Source organism: Corvus cornix, chromosome 4A (genome assembly GCF_000738735.6).
Source record: "Corvus cornix cornix isolate S_Up_H32 chromosome 4A, ASM73873v5, whole genome shotgun sequence".
In the NCBI taxonomy this organism is placed as follows: domain Eukaryota; kingdom Metazoa; phylum Chordata; class Aves; order Passeriformes; family Corvidae; genus Corvus; species Corvus cornix.
In genome coordinates, this window is record NC_047058.1 from 9,370,130 (window position 1) to 9,383,293 (window position 13,164).

Sequence of the window (13,164 nt, forward strand, 5' to 3'; positions counted from 1 at the left end):
GGTTATATAATTCACAACAATTAACTGCTTCCCTATGAAACAATTCTTGTCAGATTTTAGTTAAGGGGGGACCAGTTTGGTTTCTGCCATCAAGAACAGTTAAGATGTGCCACTTTATTTGTATTTTCTGCCTGAACAGTGACTCCGCAGGTCCTGCATACAAACTCCCCTTCTCTGAAGAAGATACTACATAGTTTCATTAGAATATCTTTGTTATATCATTAATTTTAATTCCAACCTGTACTTCAATATGCACATAACTATTTTCAAATACAATGAAAACTTGAATTCAACAGCATCAGAGCTTTCAGTAAATCCTTCACAACTTCAGAAAAATCTCTATAAACATTATGTAAAGTAGATACAGAATGTACAGAGAACAGTTTTCTATACAAAAGTGCATTTTAGCAATACAATTAGCAGAGAACCTGGGAAAAGAACACCCTCAATTTAAGCAATACCATATACGCTAATCTATACCCTCATCTCTCCCCCCGACCAAAAAGAAAAAAAAAAAAAAATCAACCCCCCCACTTTCCCCTTGCTTTGGTTATTAACTATATTCAAGGCTTCAGTATTACATTAATTTTTTTTTTTTTTTACATTGAAGAATTTGTCATTTGGAAATGTTTTGAAGTTAGCCAGATGAGAGAGAATGCAAATATGACTCACCAGAGTTAACAGTCAAAATAGACAAACTTTTAATATTACTAAGATTTTCCCTTGATAGATTAATAAACTAATCTTTGCAATCCTTAAATGGACAACTGTTGACTTTTCTGTGCCCAAGAATTGCAAGATCAGTAAGTTTAAGAACATTAAACCAATAAATCTAACAACATTTGCCATGAAAATCTGGCATATATGAATGAACTTTAAAAGCTCCCAAAACAGTCAGGTTTATTAATATTTATAGACCAATGCATCAACTGATTTAAAAGCTGAAAGAGTGTTAGGAGAAAAGAAATGGCTTCAGGCCATTCAGCACAGATGAACAGTAAATATTGCCATTTTATCTTTCTGTATTGTATATGCACTCTGATGTAAATGCATGTAAGAAAGTTCAAGCAGGTTGGTCGATTTGTTTTCTCCCCAGAGAATGATCTTCACAGGTTTCAAACAACAATATGAGAACTAAAATTTGAGCTGAGGAAAGTCTTGCGAAGACTTTTCTTGTTCTTCCAAGTAAGCACCCCATACTGAGCATATTGTAACCATCTTTTTATCAGCTTCCCAGATTACAAAAAAAAAAAAAAGGTATTTTAACAAAAGATGACATACACAAAAATCAGCCAAGTTTGTCAGGCAGCTTTCTTCCTCATATTTAAAAATCATATTAGAAAAGAATGTTTTCTCTTGTTTACAGTCCTATTGCAGTCAGACTTTCAGTGCTCCTTCTAAGCCTTTTTAGAGAAAAAGTTACCATGGAAGCAAACTGTTATTGTTACAGAGTGTAAAATGATTATATTCACATTGCAGTGGGTACAAAGTTCCTACAGACACAGTTTCAGTACCATGAAGCCATGTAACTATGAGCTTTTTCCTGTGCGTCTCTATGTTGCTTTTAAACTTGACAGTTTTTCTCTATTAATAAAAAGCAGGGATTTGATTTAATTTTTTAAGAAAAAAACACAATAAGGATGCATTATTTTAGCGGTCTGTTACTCTTGTTCATCAGTAGTTGCACCTGTAGCCACAATGGCCAAAACTTAAATCGGCAAGACCAAATTTCACTGACATTCCAACTGTTTGACTAATACCATGGGTATTTCATAGAAACTCACAGATTTAGATTGGAAAAGTCCTTTTAAGATCATCAACTACCACCCTAAATCTAACACTGCCAAGCCCACCACTAAACCATGTTTCTAAGTGCCACATTTACATCTCTTTTAAGTACCACCAGGGATGGGGTCTTCCTGGGTAAGCATTGAGTATAAAGCAGGGAAAAACACGAATCTGACAAAAAACCTCCCCCCCACCACAAAATGAGTGTGCCACTAGAACTACAGAGGATGAGAAAGCAAAAGGAAAAAAAAAACCAAATGTGTAGAAGTATGTAAAAACTCTTGAATCCCACAGTCACTTCAGGCCTGATTCTCTGAGATCAGGAAAAGACAACATTTTATCTCTGGGTACTTGGCAAAGAACATTCAAGGTAAGCAAGATGCTATTCTGCATTCCTATCAGAACATTCAGAGTTTTGTATTCTTTGCATTCTTATGAGCATCCTGGATCTATGAGATCACAGAGCTATAAATTATTAGCATGGAATCCCTGGAAATCCACTCTCTTCTATCATTTTAACTGTCACACACACAACTGAAGTACCTGCTGGAGACAACACAGCACAATCAGGTATTCTGGCACCCAGGACCTTTTCGTCCAATGTAACAAAGGAGCAACTGGACCCACCTAATCACTTAGAATACTTTATACTTACATGCTCACACTATGATGGAAATACTATCTTCCCTCACTTCATGATCTCTGGAAGCTAGTAGACAAGTGACCAGAATGAACTGTACCTCATCAAAATGATGGGGTCTTTTCACAACAAAACCTGAGGTATTTTAAACTCTGAATAGCTGCTGAAACAGAATAAAGTGACACACTTTCACGCTCCACCACACTGAGATATTGCACCTTTCTTACAATTCACTTCAGAGTTTCAATTCTCTACAGTACTAAGTGTGCATTTTTCTTCAGAAAAAAAATTCAATCACATTTCAAAATCACTGCAGAAAATAAAGGTTGTACTGAACCATGACAGTGTACACATGGTGAAGTATTTCATGATGAATTCATCCATTACCATGCAAGAGTTTAACAACTGCACCCTGAAATTAGCCAAACTGATAGCAATTAAATTTTATTTTTCACACAAGATATTCAAAAGAAGCTCCAGGTTTAAGTCAATCTAAATTCTCAGTAAAGTGTATACTGTTAAGAAGTTTTCAGTATTGATTATACAGGAGGGAGGCATCAACTAGCAACAAGCAAATACTGACAGGTAAGAGACACTTGTGGTTAGTGCACAAATATACTGGCAATATGGGATGGCCAACATGAGCTTAAAATGACATTACCTGGCTTTTAGTCAGTCCACGGCCAAGCCTGGGTACCTGTTGTAGAGCAGCAGTAAGTTCACACATACTAGTTTGCCTATGGGCCTCATTTATTTCTTATCAAAACCCTTTCAGAGGCCACTGTTCAGATAATTTACTGGTCAGTTTATTTTGAGGCTAAAAGGAATGCCCCTTCTGAAAGGAAAATACTTCAGCTGTCAGGGCTAATAAGTCTGTGCAGGACATGGAACATTAATGTCAGTAGTCCTAAAGCCAATCATGCATTCTGCAGGATTGGGCTATACCCTCCTGCAATTACAGACACTTGTGGCCACACTAAACTGTCAAACTCCTTAATTCAACAGTAAAATTAATGAAGCATTAACATAATAAAAAATTATTTTCTAAACTCAGAACTCAAAAATACTTTTAAAATGTTTTAAATTTCACATTAAAATTTAGAACAATCATTTTTATCTCAGCCATGGGGGGAAGGAGTTCTATAAAAGTAAGATAAAGACTAAAATCAGCCTAAAGATTGTCAGAATTAGGAAAAAGGTTGAAACTACTATTACTTCCCTACCTGAAAGCCGCAATTTTACCTAATTTTCTTATCATGAGAAATTTCAAAAGCTGATAGACAACAAAAGGAGAATTCTGATACATGTCATGGTGTAACGACCCACACAGAAGACAACCTCAGCTAAACATACAATTAAAAAAGTACAGCTGCAATAAGTTCTCCTGTCAACAATATGAATCTATTTAGATACGCTTCTGGGGAAGAAAACCACTGAAGTTGTGTGCCACTTGCTTGCACTTCTGTTTCCAGTAGTGTTTTTAACTATTTTAAGTAGTGTCCTAGACAACTTAATTGCAGATTAGTGTATTTTCAATGCATAAATGCATTTTTATTGGAATCTTTTCACTAGGGATGTACTGGTGAACCATTAGTAACAATCATAAGATATTGAGCAGCAAAATAACCTTCTGAAGACTTAGCCTGCAATTATTTTGAGGTTTTTTTCAGAATTTTAGTTGGTTCCTAAGAACTACATTATTAGGCAGTATTTGTGTTACAGATTCTCTGCATTAGATGTCCTGCTTCTTGTTTTCTGTGTAGTTTGAGTTAAATCCCAACTTTTAGAAAAGTATCAACAGTACTTTGATTTTGTACAAATCAAGAGCAAGGCTGAAGAAAGCCCCATAGAGCAAAAGATTTTTCCTCATGCTAAACAATCTTCCTATTAATGGGAAAGGAAGACAAAACAAGTCAAGTGTAATACTAACTCTAAGCTGAAAAAACCCAAAAAAGCTGAAGCATAGTAATGCATGCTTTGTGTCATCCAAAAGCGCCCCTAGACTTACTTGCAAGTAAGTTAGCATGTCAGTCAAGTTCAAATTTCCTTAAAATTAGATCTCTTCAGCAGCTTTTCAGAAGATAGATAAGCTTCTGAATTCTTTGTTGCAAAATTAGTCTCAAAAAGCTGAAACTACTCAATACTTAGACCTTCTTAGCAAAATTACACTTGAGAAAAGATCTGGTTTGTATTGTTAACACTAATCAAAATTTGGTCAAGAAATATATGTAAACAATAAGGATAATACATTTAAGGCTTAGAAAGAACACTGATAAATTCACCCCTGTCACATTAAAACATCCACATCTCCTTCATGGTCCTCCTCAGTCACTTTTAAAGACAGCACTTCTTCATTAAGAAATAACCCACTCAGTCTTTCCTTACGAGCTTGTCTTTGTTCTTTCAGCTGTCTCTTCCGTAAGGCCTTTTGCTGGAGTTTCCGTTGCTTGGAACGTTTCTGTCAAAATACAGAAGAGACAAAATATAAGACTTTTTTCTGTAAATTAGAAAAAACACCTCTGAAGCTGGCAAATATAAATTAACCTCTAAAATAACATCTGCTCTGAAAAATAACAAACACAAATTCTCAGAGGTGGTGTAAACATTCATCCAAAATCGTACCTGATATTAAAATATCAAGATAATTTATCACAACTGAATTATGAGGCACAACATTACCCTGTGATGTTGCATAGTTGAGTCTTTGATTGGGGGAATCTTTACTGCTGGAGAAATGTTAGTCTTACATTTAACAAACCCAAGATGTTGAAGAGCAAGAAAGAACTGCTCCTCTCCTCCACACTTGAAATTAGAATTACGGGGACAGAAGGAGTACCACAGTACTACTTTAAATGAAACATGCTTCAGTAGGTCCCTTCTCACCAAGGAATCTCATGAGACATGCTCAAAGAATAAACTGAAGAAGATTCAACAAGCCTGATGAAACTTCTAATTGAGAAAAAAAACCAAAAACAATCAAGGGTCTCTCTACTGTCCAGAAATTATGCCTAGATTAGGGTGATCATTCTTAAACAATTTTTTCCTTAAGTTAGATGCATAAGCTTTATTCAAGCCCACTCAACTTATTCTAAACAAAAGGAATTAGAATATCTACAACATACAAACATCAGGCTTTCAATTAGAAGTGATGGGAAGAGGACAAGTTTAAATACCTTATGATCATTGGTTTATCTAGATAACTCAGTTACTCTGTTCCTTCAGGACAAAAACCCCAGGTAAGATCACATGAGCAAGCTTCACAAGTTAAGACAGCTTAATTAATACAGATGTACATAACTAGAAACTTTACTTTTGAATCCCGGATTCTTTCTGCAGCACTTGTGGACAAATTGCTGTCACTGTGTGCTCGACTCATGTTGGCACTGGAGTTTGAAGCGGAGTTGGCAACGCTGGAGCCGCTGCTGCTTGCTGAGCTGACCATGCTGGCACTGCTGCTGCTGGCACTGGCACCACTCACACCACTGGTACTCGCACAGCTGTAGCTGCTCCTCTTCCAGCTCTCCCTCGCAGACCGCTGGCGAGGTCCATGTTCCTTGATATAGTTTCTCACCTTTAGAACAGAGGCAGCAAAATTACTATAGCTTGATAAATGCTGCACTGAGATACTCCTTTTCATGGAAAAAACACAATCTGCCTATTAATAATTATGAAGCATTGGGTCAGTTCGGTTAGGCTTTTAAAACATTTTCCTGTGGCTGCTTAAAGCCCAAGCAATCCGGAGTCACCCAGAGAACTTAACTGTTCTTTCACCATGGAAGGAAAATAAGTAGCAAGGGCTGGGGGGTTCTTGTTTCTTCTGCCTGTCATACTTGTGACTGTGTAACAATATGTTATTATTTTAACACCAAACAGAAATATCAGTGAAGTTCAAGTGAACCAAGTTGTTTACTTAATGTATCAAAACCCTTTATTTTGCTAGGTATACTCAAACAAAAATGAGTGTAAATAAAGCAGCACTTTTCTACTTTAAGATGACACTTACAAAATCCTTGAAATATGAAACAGACCAAGCCCATAAAAGCAGTGAATGTTTTCCATTTTCAACTTTATCTTCAGCATTTATCAGTGCAACACTGAGGAGTTCAGCTTGTTTGGACACTGCATCTCTTCCCAACAACACATCTCAATAATTCAATGACTGAGAAGACAGTAGGATGTATCTACCCTATCAGCCAGGCACCTTTCTTTGTTATAACTTGCATCTTGCAACATCTTTAAAATGCCTTATTCTCTATCCCTTTCTACATGAAATTTATGGTCTTCCCCAATGAATTCCAATCTTTTGGAGTTTTAAATGCTAGTTTACATTCAGTGAGTAAATGAAGACTCTCAGCTAGCTGATGGTCATGAAGTGGAGTACAGTGCCATAAGCAGCACCAGGTCCACAACATAACTCATTACACACTCACCAGCTCTGGCTTAACACATAGTGAGAATATAACCAGTCTTTTATGTAAAGGTTTAGTACATACAATATGCTTTTGATATCCATCACTGACAGTATTGTGCTCTAGTGTCTCTATATATAATGATTATGCATAAAAAAATTGATCACAAGTCCATAAGATTTTGCAAGATATAATCAGATGCTGAAACCCTGGAGTCAAATGTACAAACCTTAACTCACCTGCTTCAGTTTTTCATCTGTGAGACAGTTCAATTCAATAATGAATTCACTATCTGTAGGTGAGATCTGAGCAGTAGGATCAATAATTTTAATAATATCAAGTTGCTCTCGAAGGCCCATCTCTGTACTGACTTTGCGACTCAAATATTCAATATATTCAACCTAGGACCCAAAGAAAGGCAGGTCATTTTGAAGTATCATTGATTCTAAATGAGAGACAGAAAAAAGAAAGAACCAACAGAATAAAAACATGCTCAAATATCATGATTCTAGCCTTGAGTATCCTTAAAAACCTAGGGTGAAAATTTGAGTAGGCATTAAACTGCCTCCTACAGATCCAAAGGACAAGGTTTAGTTTTGAGAATCAAGTAGTACTGCACAGGTCTGCATTTACACCTACAGCAAACAGGATGGCTTTTAAGTTTTATCTTTTAATTGGAAGTTCTTCTGTACATTGCAGTTCTCACATAGGAAAAAAGTCACCTGTTCATCATTTGTCATTGCACTCCATGGAAGTTCATCAAGATTCCTATGCTTGTTTTTCTTTTTGGGAAGCAGACAGGGAGAGCTTGGAATACTCGGTATAACATCAGAAAGCACATCACTCCCACTTGTAATGTCGCTGCCAGGCAACTTGTAACATGCAAGAGGAAGAACAAAGCTTTAGAATACAGTAGGCAGATTGTAAATCATTCTAACACTATTAACAATTCAAAACATACCATCAAATTAGCAAAGCATTGATTATCTCTGTACTTTAACAAACTCTGTGTAATTACTCATAAACCTGCAATACTCCCTTAAATCTTCCTACAAACAAGTGCAGCAAACTCAATTCACACTATTCTGCACTAATCAATCCTCTTTTTAAAAATTCGTGTTTAAGAAAACAGCAGATTGATGCCGCATTTCAACTATTTCCCTTCTCCATCAGTGGAAATGGTCCATTACAATCCAAAGCTAAATCTAAACCTCCCATTTTGGAGCATAAGTCTAGTTTAAGGAAGATAATTTTAAAGCAGGTCTGTAATTCCTACCAAACTCCATAATACACAAGACAATTCAATTGAAGTCACTGTCATTTGCCTGGAAGCAACTGAGAACTTCAGCTAGCTTCATTTATACAACTGACATGTGATTTCTGAATGCACTTCCAGTTAAAGTGGGACAGTTGGATTACTTGTGCTCAGATTCTGCCAGATAACACCATAAAGAGCTACAAAAAAGTCTTTCCAAAATCCTGTAAATCCAATCAAGTAAGTCTCTTAAGAAAAGCTTGTTTTAAAAAACAAAGAGTAATAAAAAAGCTAGTTACCAATCAAACATACTGTCAGCTAAGGCATAGGAAATGGCTTCTTTTCAAAACAATTGCCAAGTTTATCAAGCAATTAAAATTTCACAACTCAGTGAAGCTCTGAATCTTTAGGATCCAACCTGAGTTGTTCCTACAGACTGCATTGTAAACACACACTTGTAACTTCAGCGATATAACATACATTGAGACCAGCAGATGGACTAAACCAGTCAGAAATTCAAAGCTGATCTCAATACATGTCTCAAGTTCACTTGCATCTTCTGGAACAGGATTTGAGCTTTCTTGAAATCAGTTTTCAGTTCTTGCACTGTCCTTAAAAGACTCTCTACGTGCTCTGACCAAGCTTTATGACAAAATTTTAAAGTATTTCCCAATAAATTCTGAAGCCCTATGTTGCCTATTTCGAAGTTATATATATGTTCATAGTTGATTTAAGTCTTTAATATAAAAAGTCAATTTAGGTCTACAATATATTTTAAAATGCATATCACATTTGAAAAACTGCTGAACAGGGAAGACTATCACAAACTAGAGATATCCAACAAGGACTGCATTCAGCGCAGATGCAGGAAAAGGATGTGATTCACCTTCACACTTTTCCCATTCTGGTCAGACAAAATGAGCTCTCTACTCTTATTGGCATAGAAAAAACAAAAGGATGGAAAAAAGCTATGGCAAGAGTTTCTACACTTTACCTAGAAAGCTTCAGTAGGACCAGACATCTATAAACAGATTTCATTAACAGGGCAGATCCTCAGTACAAAGGGTCTAAGCTCATGGCTACAAGAAACAGACAATGGTTCCTAAAACCAAACGACATGTAAGCATCCTTCTTTGAAGAGCTGACCTTCAGTCTCTCCTCCTGATTAAGGAGGTCGGAATAAAATGAAACAAAACATTTTTGTTATCATTCAAGATTCAGATATGTGCTCCTATGTTCGGTAGTTACAAAGAAACAAGTGCTGAGGTCACTTGGTTTGTTCAGAAGAAGAGGAGACCAAGGAGAGACTTCATAGCTGTCTACAGCTTCCTCAAGAGGAGAAGAGGAGGGGGAGGCACTGATCTCTCCTCTCTGGTGACCAGTGACAGGACACAAGGGAACAGCAGGATGCCAGGTCAGGGGAAGTTAAGCTTAGATATCAGGAAAAGGCTCTTCCCCCAGAGGGCGGTCAGGCACTGGAACAGGCTCCCCAGGGCAGTGGTCACAGCACCAAGCCTGAAAGAGTTCAAGGAGTGTTTGAGCAAAATCTGTCAGACACGGAGTGTAACTCCTACCATTGTCCTGTGTAGGGCCAGGAGCTGGACTTCAGTGATTCTTGTGGGTCCCTTCCAACTCAGGATATTTTATTCTATTACTTTTCAGCTACAGCTAAATCCAGCACACAACAGTCTACACAAAATTTTACATTTCCAGTGGAACCACCTTACCTGCCACTCAAACTCGCTGTCTGACCAATCCCAGTATGTGCTGATAGAAGAGGAGACATCACTGCAGACACTGCCCTCGGGGAACAAATCAAAAGAGGTGAATTCCTGGTCATCCAGGAGTGAGTAACAATCATCCTGATCCCCCACTGACACCGATGAGAACAGCTCCTCGCTGCACTCTGAGCTGGCCACGCTCGTCCCACAAGATGTCAAGTTCCACCTGCAAAACAGGATAACACAATTAGAGAGCAGCAAACCTTGGCATCATGTGTCTTAAGAAATTCCTTTAAGCCTCGTTAAACTATCTCCACTTTGCTAGTGATATTATACATTGACTTCATTGAAATAAGTTCTAATTATGTAAATTGAAGTATTCTATTTTTAAATATTTTTTAAAGTACATAAACAACACCAAATGGGACACAATGTTAAAAATATCAAGGCAAAAATCCACATACAGTTAGTATAATTACACCTTTATTTTGATATATTATCAGTTTCTGCCTCAGAGCTATGACTCCTGTAGTATGGAAATTGTCTTTTTTTGCTGCTGGTTGGGTTTTTAAAACACACAGATCTAAAAATAAAGTTTTCCAGGCATTGGGATATTTAAACTTCCACATAAACTGGAGTAAACAGAACAAAGAAGTTAATCAATTTGACTCCAGGACACATAGAAGTCAAAAGAAATTTCAGGTTGATAATCCCCCACAACATTAAGGCTTAATAAGGAAACACATTATGGACCTATTATTCACAACTCTGAATGTCAAAAACATTGGACATGCTATTGGAATGAGACAGTGCAAGATGGGGAAGTGACCTGTGTGAAAATGCTAGCATGCCAAAACTAAACACCTTTTTCACCTCATTATTTCATTACAAAGCTAGTTGAAGTTGTTGCTAAAGGAAAGCCATTGAGAACTCAATTTTCACAGAACAGATTTTTTACTCTAATGAGAGTAAGCCAGAATGTAACAAGCTCATGAAATCAGTCTCCATATCTGGATTTATTTTACATATTGGTGAAAAGTAGGTCAAGACAAATATGAGTCAGCACAGCACTGCAATATGGCCAAAACAATTTGAAAAGGGCTTCTAAAATGCACCACACAAGCCCACACAATCACCTCCTGTTCCATCAGCCTGTCCACTTCATTCTGGCTAACTACAAAAATACTCTTCTATCCAACTGCAAAAGCTGAGCAATTCTATCACCAGAAAGGCTGGTCCTCAATCTCATTATTTAAACTGCATACCAGGCTGGCTAAATATGTTTGTGATGGATTCATTTCCACATCTGCTTGGCCAGATGTGAATTTATCCAATGTTAAAGACATTTCCAAAACTTTCCTCGTAGCAGATTCAGGAGTTCTTGCCCTGCCTCCCTTTCTGCATCCCTTATAGATGTTCACTGCTTTGCTGGTACAGACTCTTGTGGGCAGGGCAATCCATTGGTAATGAGCAGAACAAGACTGTGGTGACACAGCACATTACTCGACATGAACACAGTTTCAGAATCCATAAAATAATGACGAAAGGGAAGACAGAGTGGACAGTTTCCAGACATCAAAACAAAGGCTGAGGTACATGGGCTCTAGTATCAACAAACTACACACGTACTCCAGGTACAGGCAGTCAGCCCTCACCTTCTCATAGCCAGGGGGCCTGCTGTGTTCCCTGAGGTGAACTGGATTAACAACAAATGGGAACTACATTAAAATTACTCCTAACTTTAAAAAATAGAAAGCCTTATGTGAACACCACAGATTGAGCTGCACATCTGCAATGGCTTAATCAGTGCAAGACAGGGCATGTCCTTTTCCAGAGAAGTGAAACAGCCCCTCAAGATGCCTGGGTTACAAACCTGGGCTCGTAAAATGAGCAAACCTGAGCAACACACTTGAGAAGGCAACAGAAAGAGAAATGTACAAAATTAATTAAATGCAAATTTGGTGACTATCACACTTTTATTTACAGATATTCTAAGAATATATCTTACTGCTCATGTCGTATGACTTAAGAACTATATTATGGAAGCGTATCATGTTTGATCGAGGCTCTTCATGCTGAATCATTTAAGAATGTATAATTAAGAATTTGCCCTTATGAATGACACTTTTAAAGCGCAATTTCCAAGACTTCATATAAATTCACTATTCATAATTGTGTTGCAGAAATACTAATAACCCATAACAGAATCTTGCAAGTCTGGAACAGGAACGTTGGAGACATATATGTTGGAGACTGAAATCTCATAGATTATTCTCAAAAAAAGCTATTGCTATATTCAAGCTTAATACTATGCATTAGCAGAATTAGGTTCTTAGGAAAGCAGGACAGTGGTTTTGATTTTAGGAGCACAACTGGAACTTCTTTGTTGAGCTGTATTTGCCCTTCTAGAACAGACCTTTTCTACAAATTACAGGCAGAATAATTTGCCCTTAATTAGTAGCATGGGGTGGAAATGTCTCTTCAGAAGTCAGTACAGTCACCAAGCCACCTAACTCATTCTGAATCTCTTAAGGTCTGCCTGGTATCCATGCAAGACCTGCCTTTAAGTCTTATAAACACACCATTCTGTAGCTGCCTACAGCCCTCAAAAATTATCAAAATCTCAAAAATTAAGAAACTCGGAACGAGGCTTGGAGCAACCTGAGCCTAGTGGAAGGTCTCCCCGCCCAGAGCAGGGGAGTTGGAACTAGATTGCCTTTAGGGTCCCTTCCAACCCAAACCATTCTATGATTCTATGAAAAGACACATCTTAAAACACTGACCCAGCTCACACCGGCAACTGTAACATGATGAGCCGAACGCAGACTAAGCCAAGGGGAAGGGTAACCCAGCAGGGCGTGCGGCGGACACGCGGAGCACCTGCAGCCCGGCCATGGCCGGCTCGTCCCCGGCAGGGTAGCGCGGGAAGGATGCGCGGCCCTGCTCAGGGGCGGCCCTGACCCCGCCGCGACCACCGCGCCGCCCGCCCCGGCCCCTCAGCATCACCCGGCCCGCCCGCTCTGACCCGCTGAGCAGACCTGTTGGAGTGGAAACGGTGCAGCGGGTCGGTGCGGTGGCAGGAGGAGAGCTGGCAGCCAAAATCGCTGACGTCCAGGCAGCCCTCCTCGCTCAGGCTCAAGCTGCCGCCCCGCGGCGGGTGCTGGTGCGAGAGCAGCGGGCACGGCTCCTCGGGGGCCAGGAACTTCTCGTACAGCTCCTCGGTCATGGCGGCGGATGCGGGAGCGGCGGGAGCGTCTCAGGCAGCGGCGGGAGCGCCTCGGGCACACGGCGGCAGCGGCGCCGCCATCAGCGGCCGGTCCCGGGACGCGCCGCGCTGTCGCGCCGGGTCCT

General features: G+C 39.0%; 1 protein-coding gene across 1 annotated transcript; it reads right to left on the bottom strand.

Moving 5' to 3' along the window:
- Positions 1-205: 205 nt before the first annotated feature.
- FAM199X (family with sequence similarity 199, X-linked) lies at positions 206-13,144 on the bottom strand. The gene is made up of 6 exons (XM_039572080.1): positions 12,852-13,144; positions 9,820-10,039; positions 7,560-7,709; positions 7,077-7,238; positions 5,739-5,999; positions 206-4,886 (listed from the first exon to the last, which is right to left on the bottom strand). The coding sequence occupies exons 1-6, from the start codon at positions 13,037-13,039 to the stop codon at positions 4,716-4,718; spliced, it is 1,152 nt and encodes a 383-aa protein (XP_039428014.1). The 5' UTR covers positions 13,040-13,144; the 3' UTR covers positions 206-4,715.
- Between the last annotated feature and the right edge of the window lie 20 nt (positions 13,145-13,164).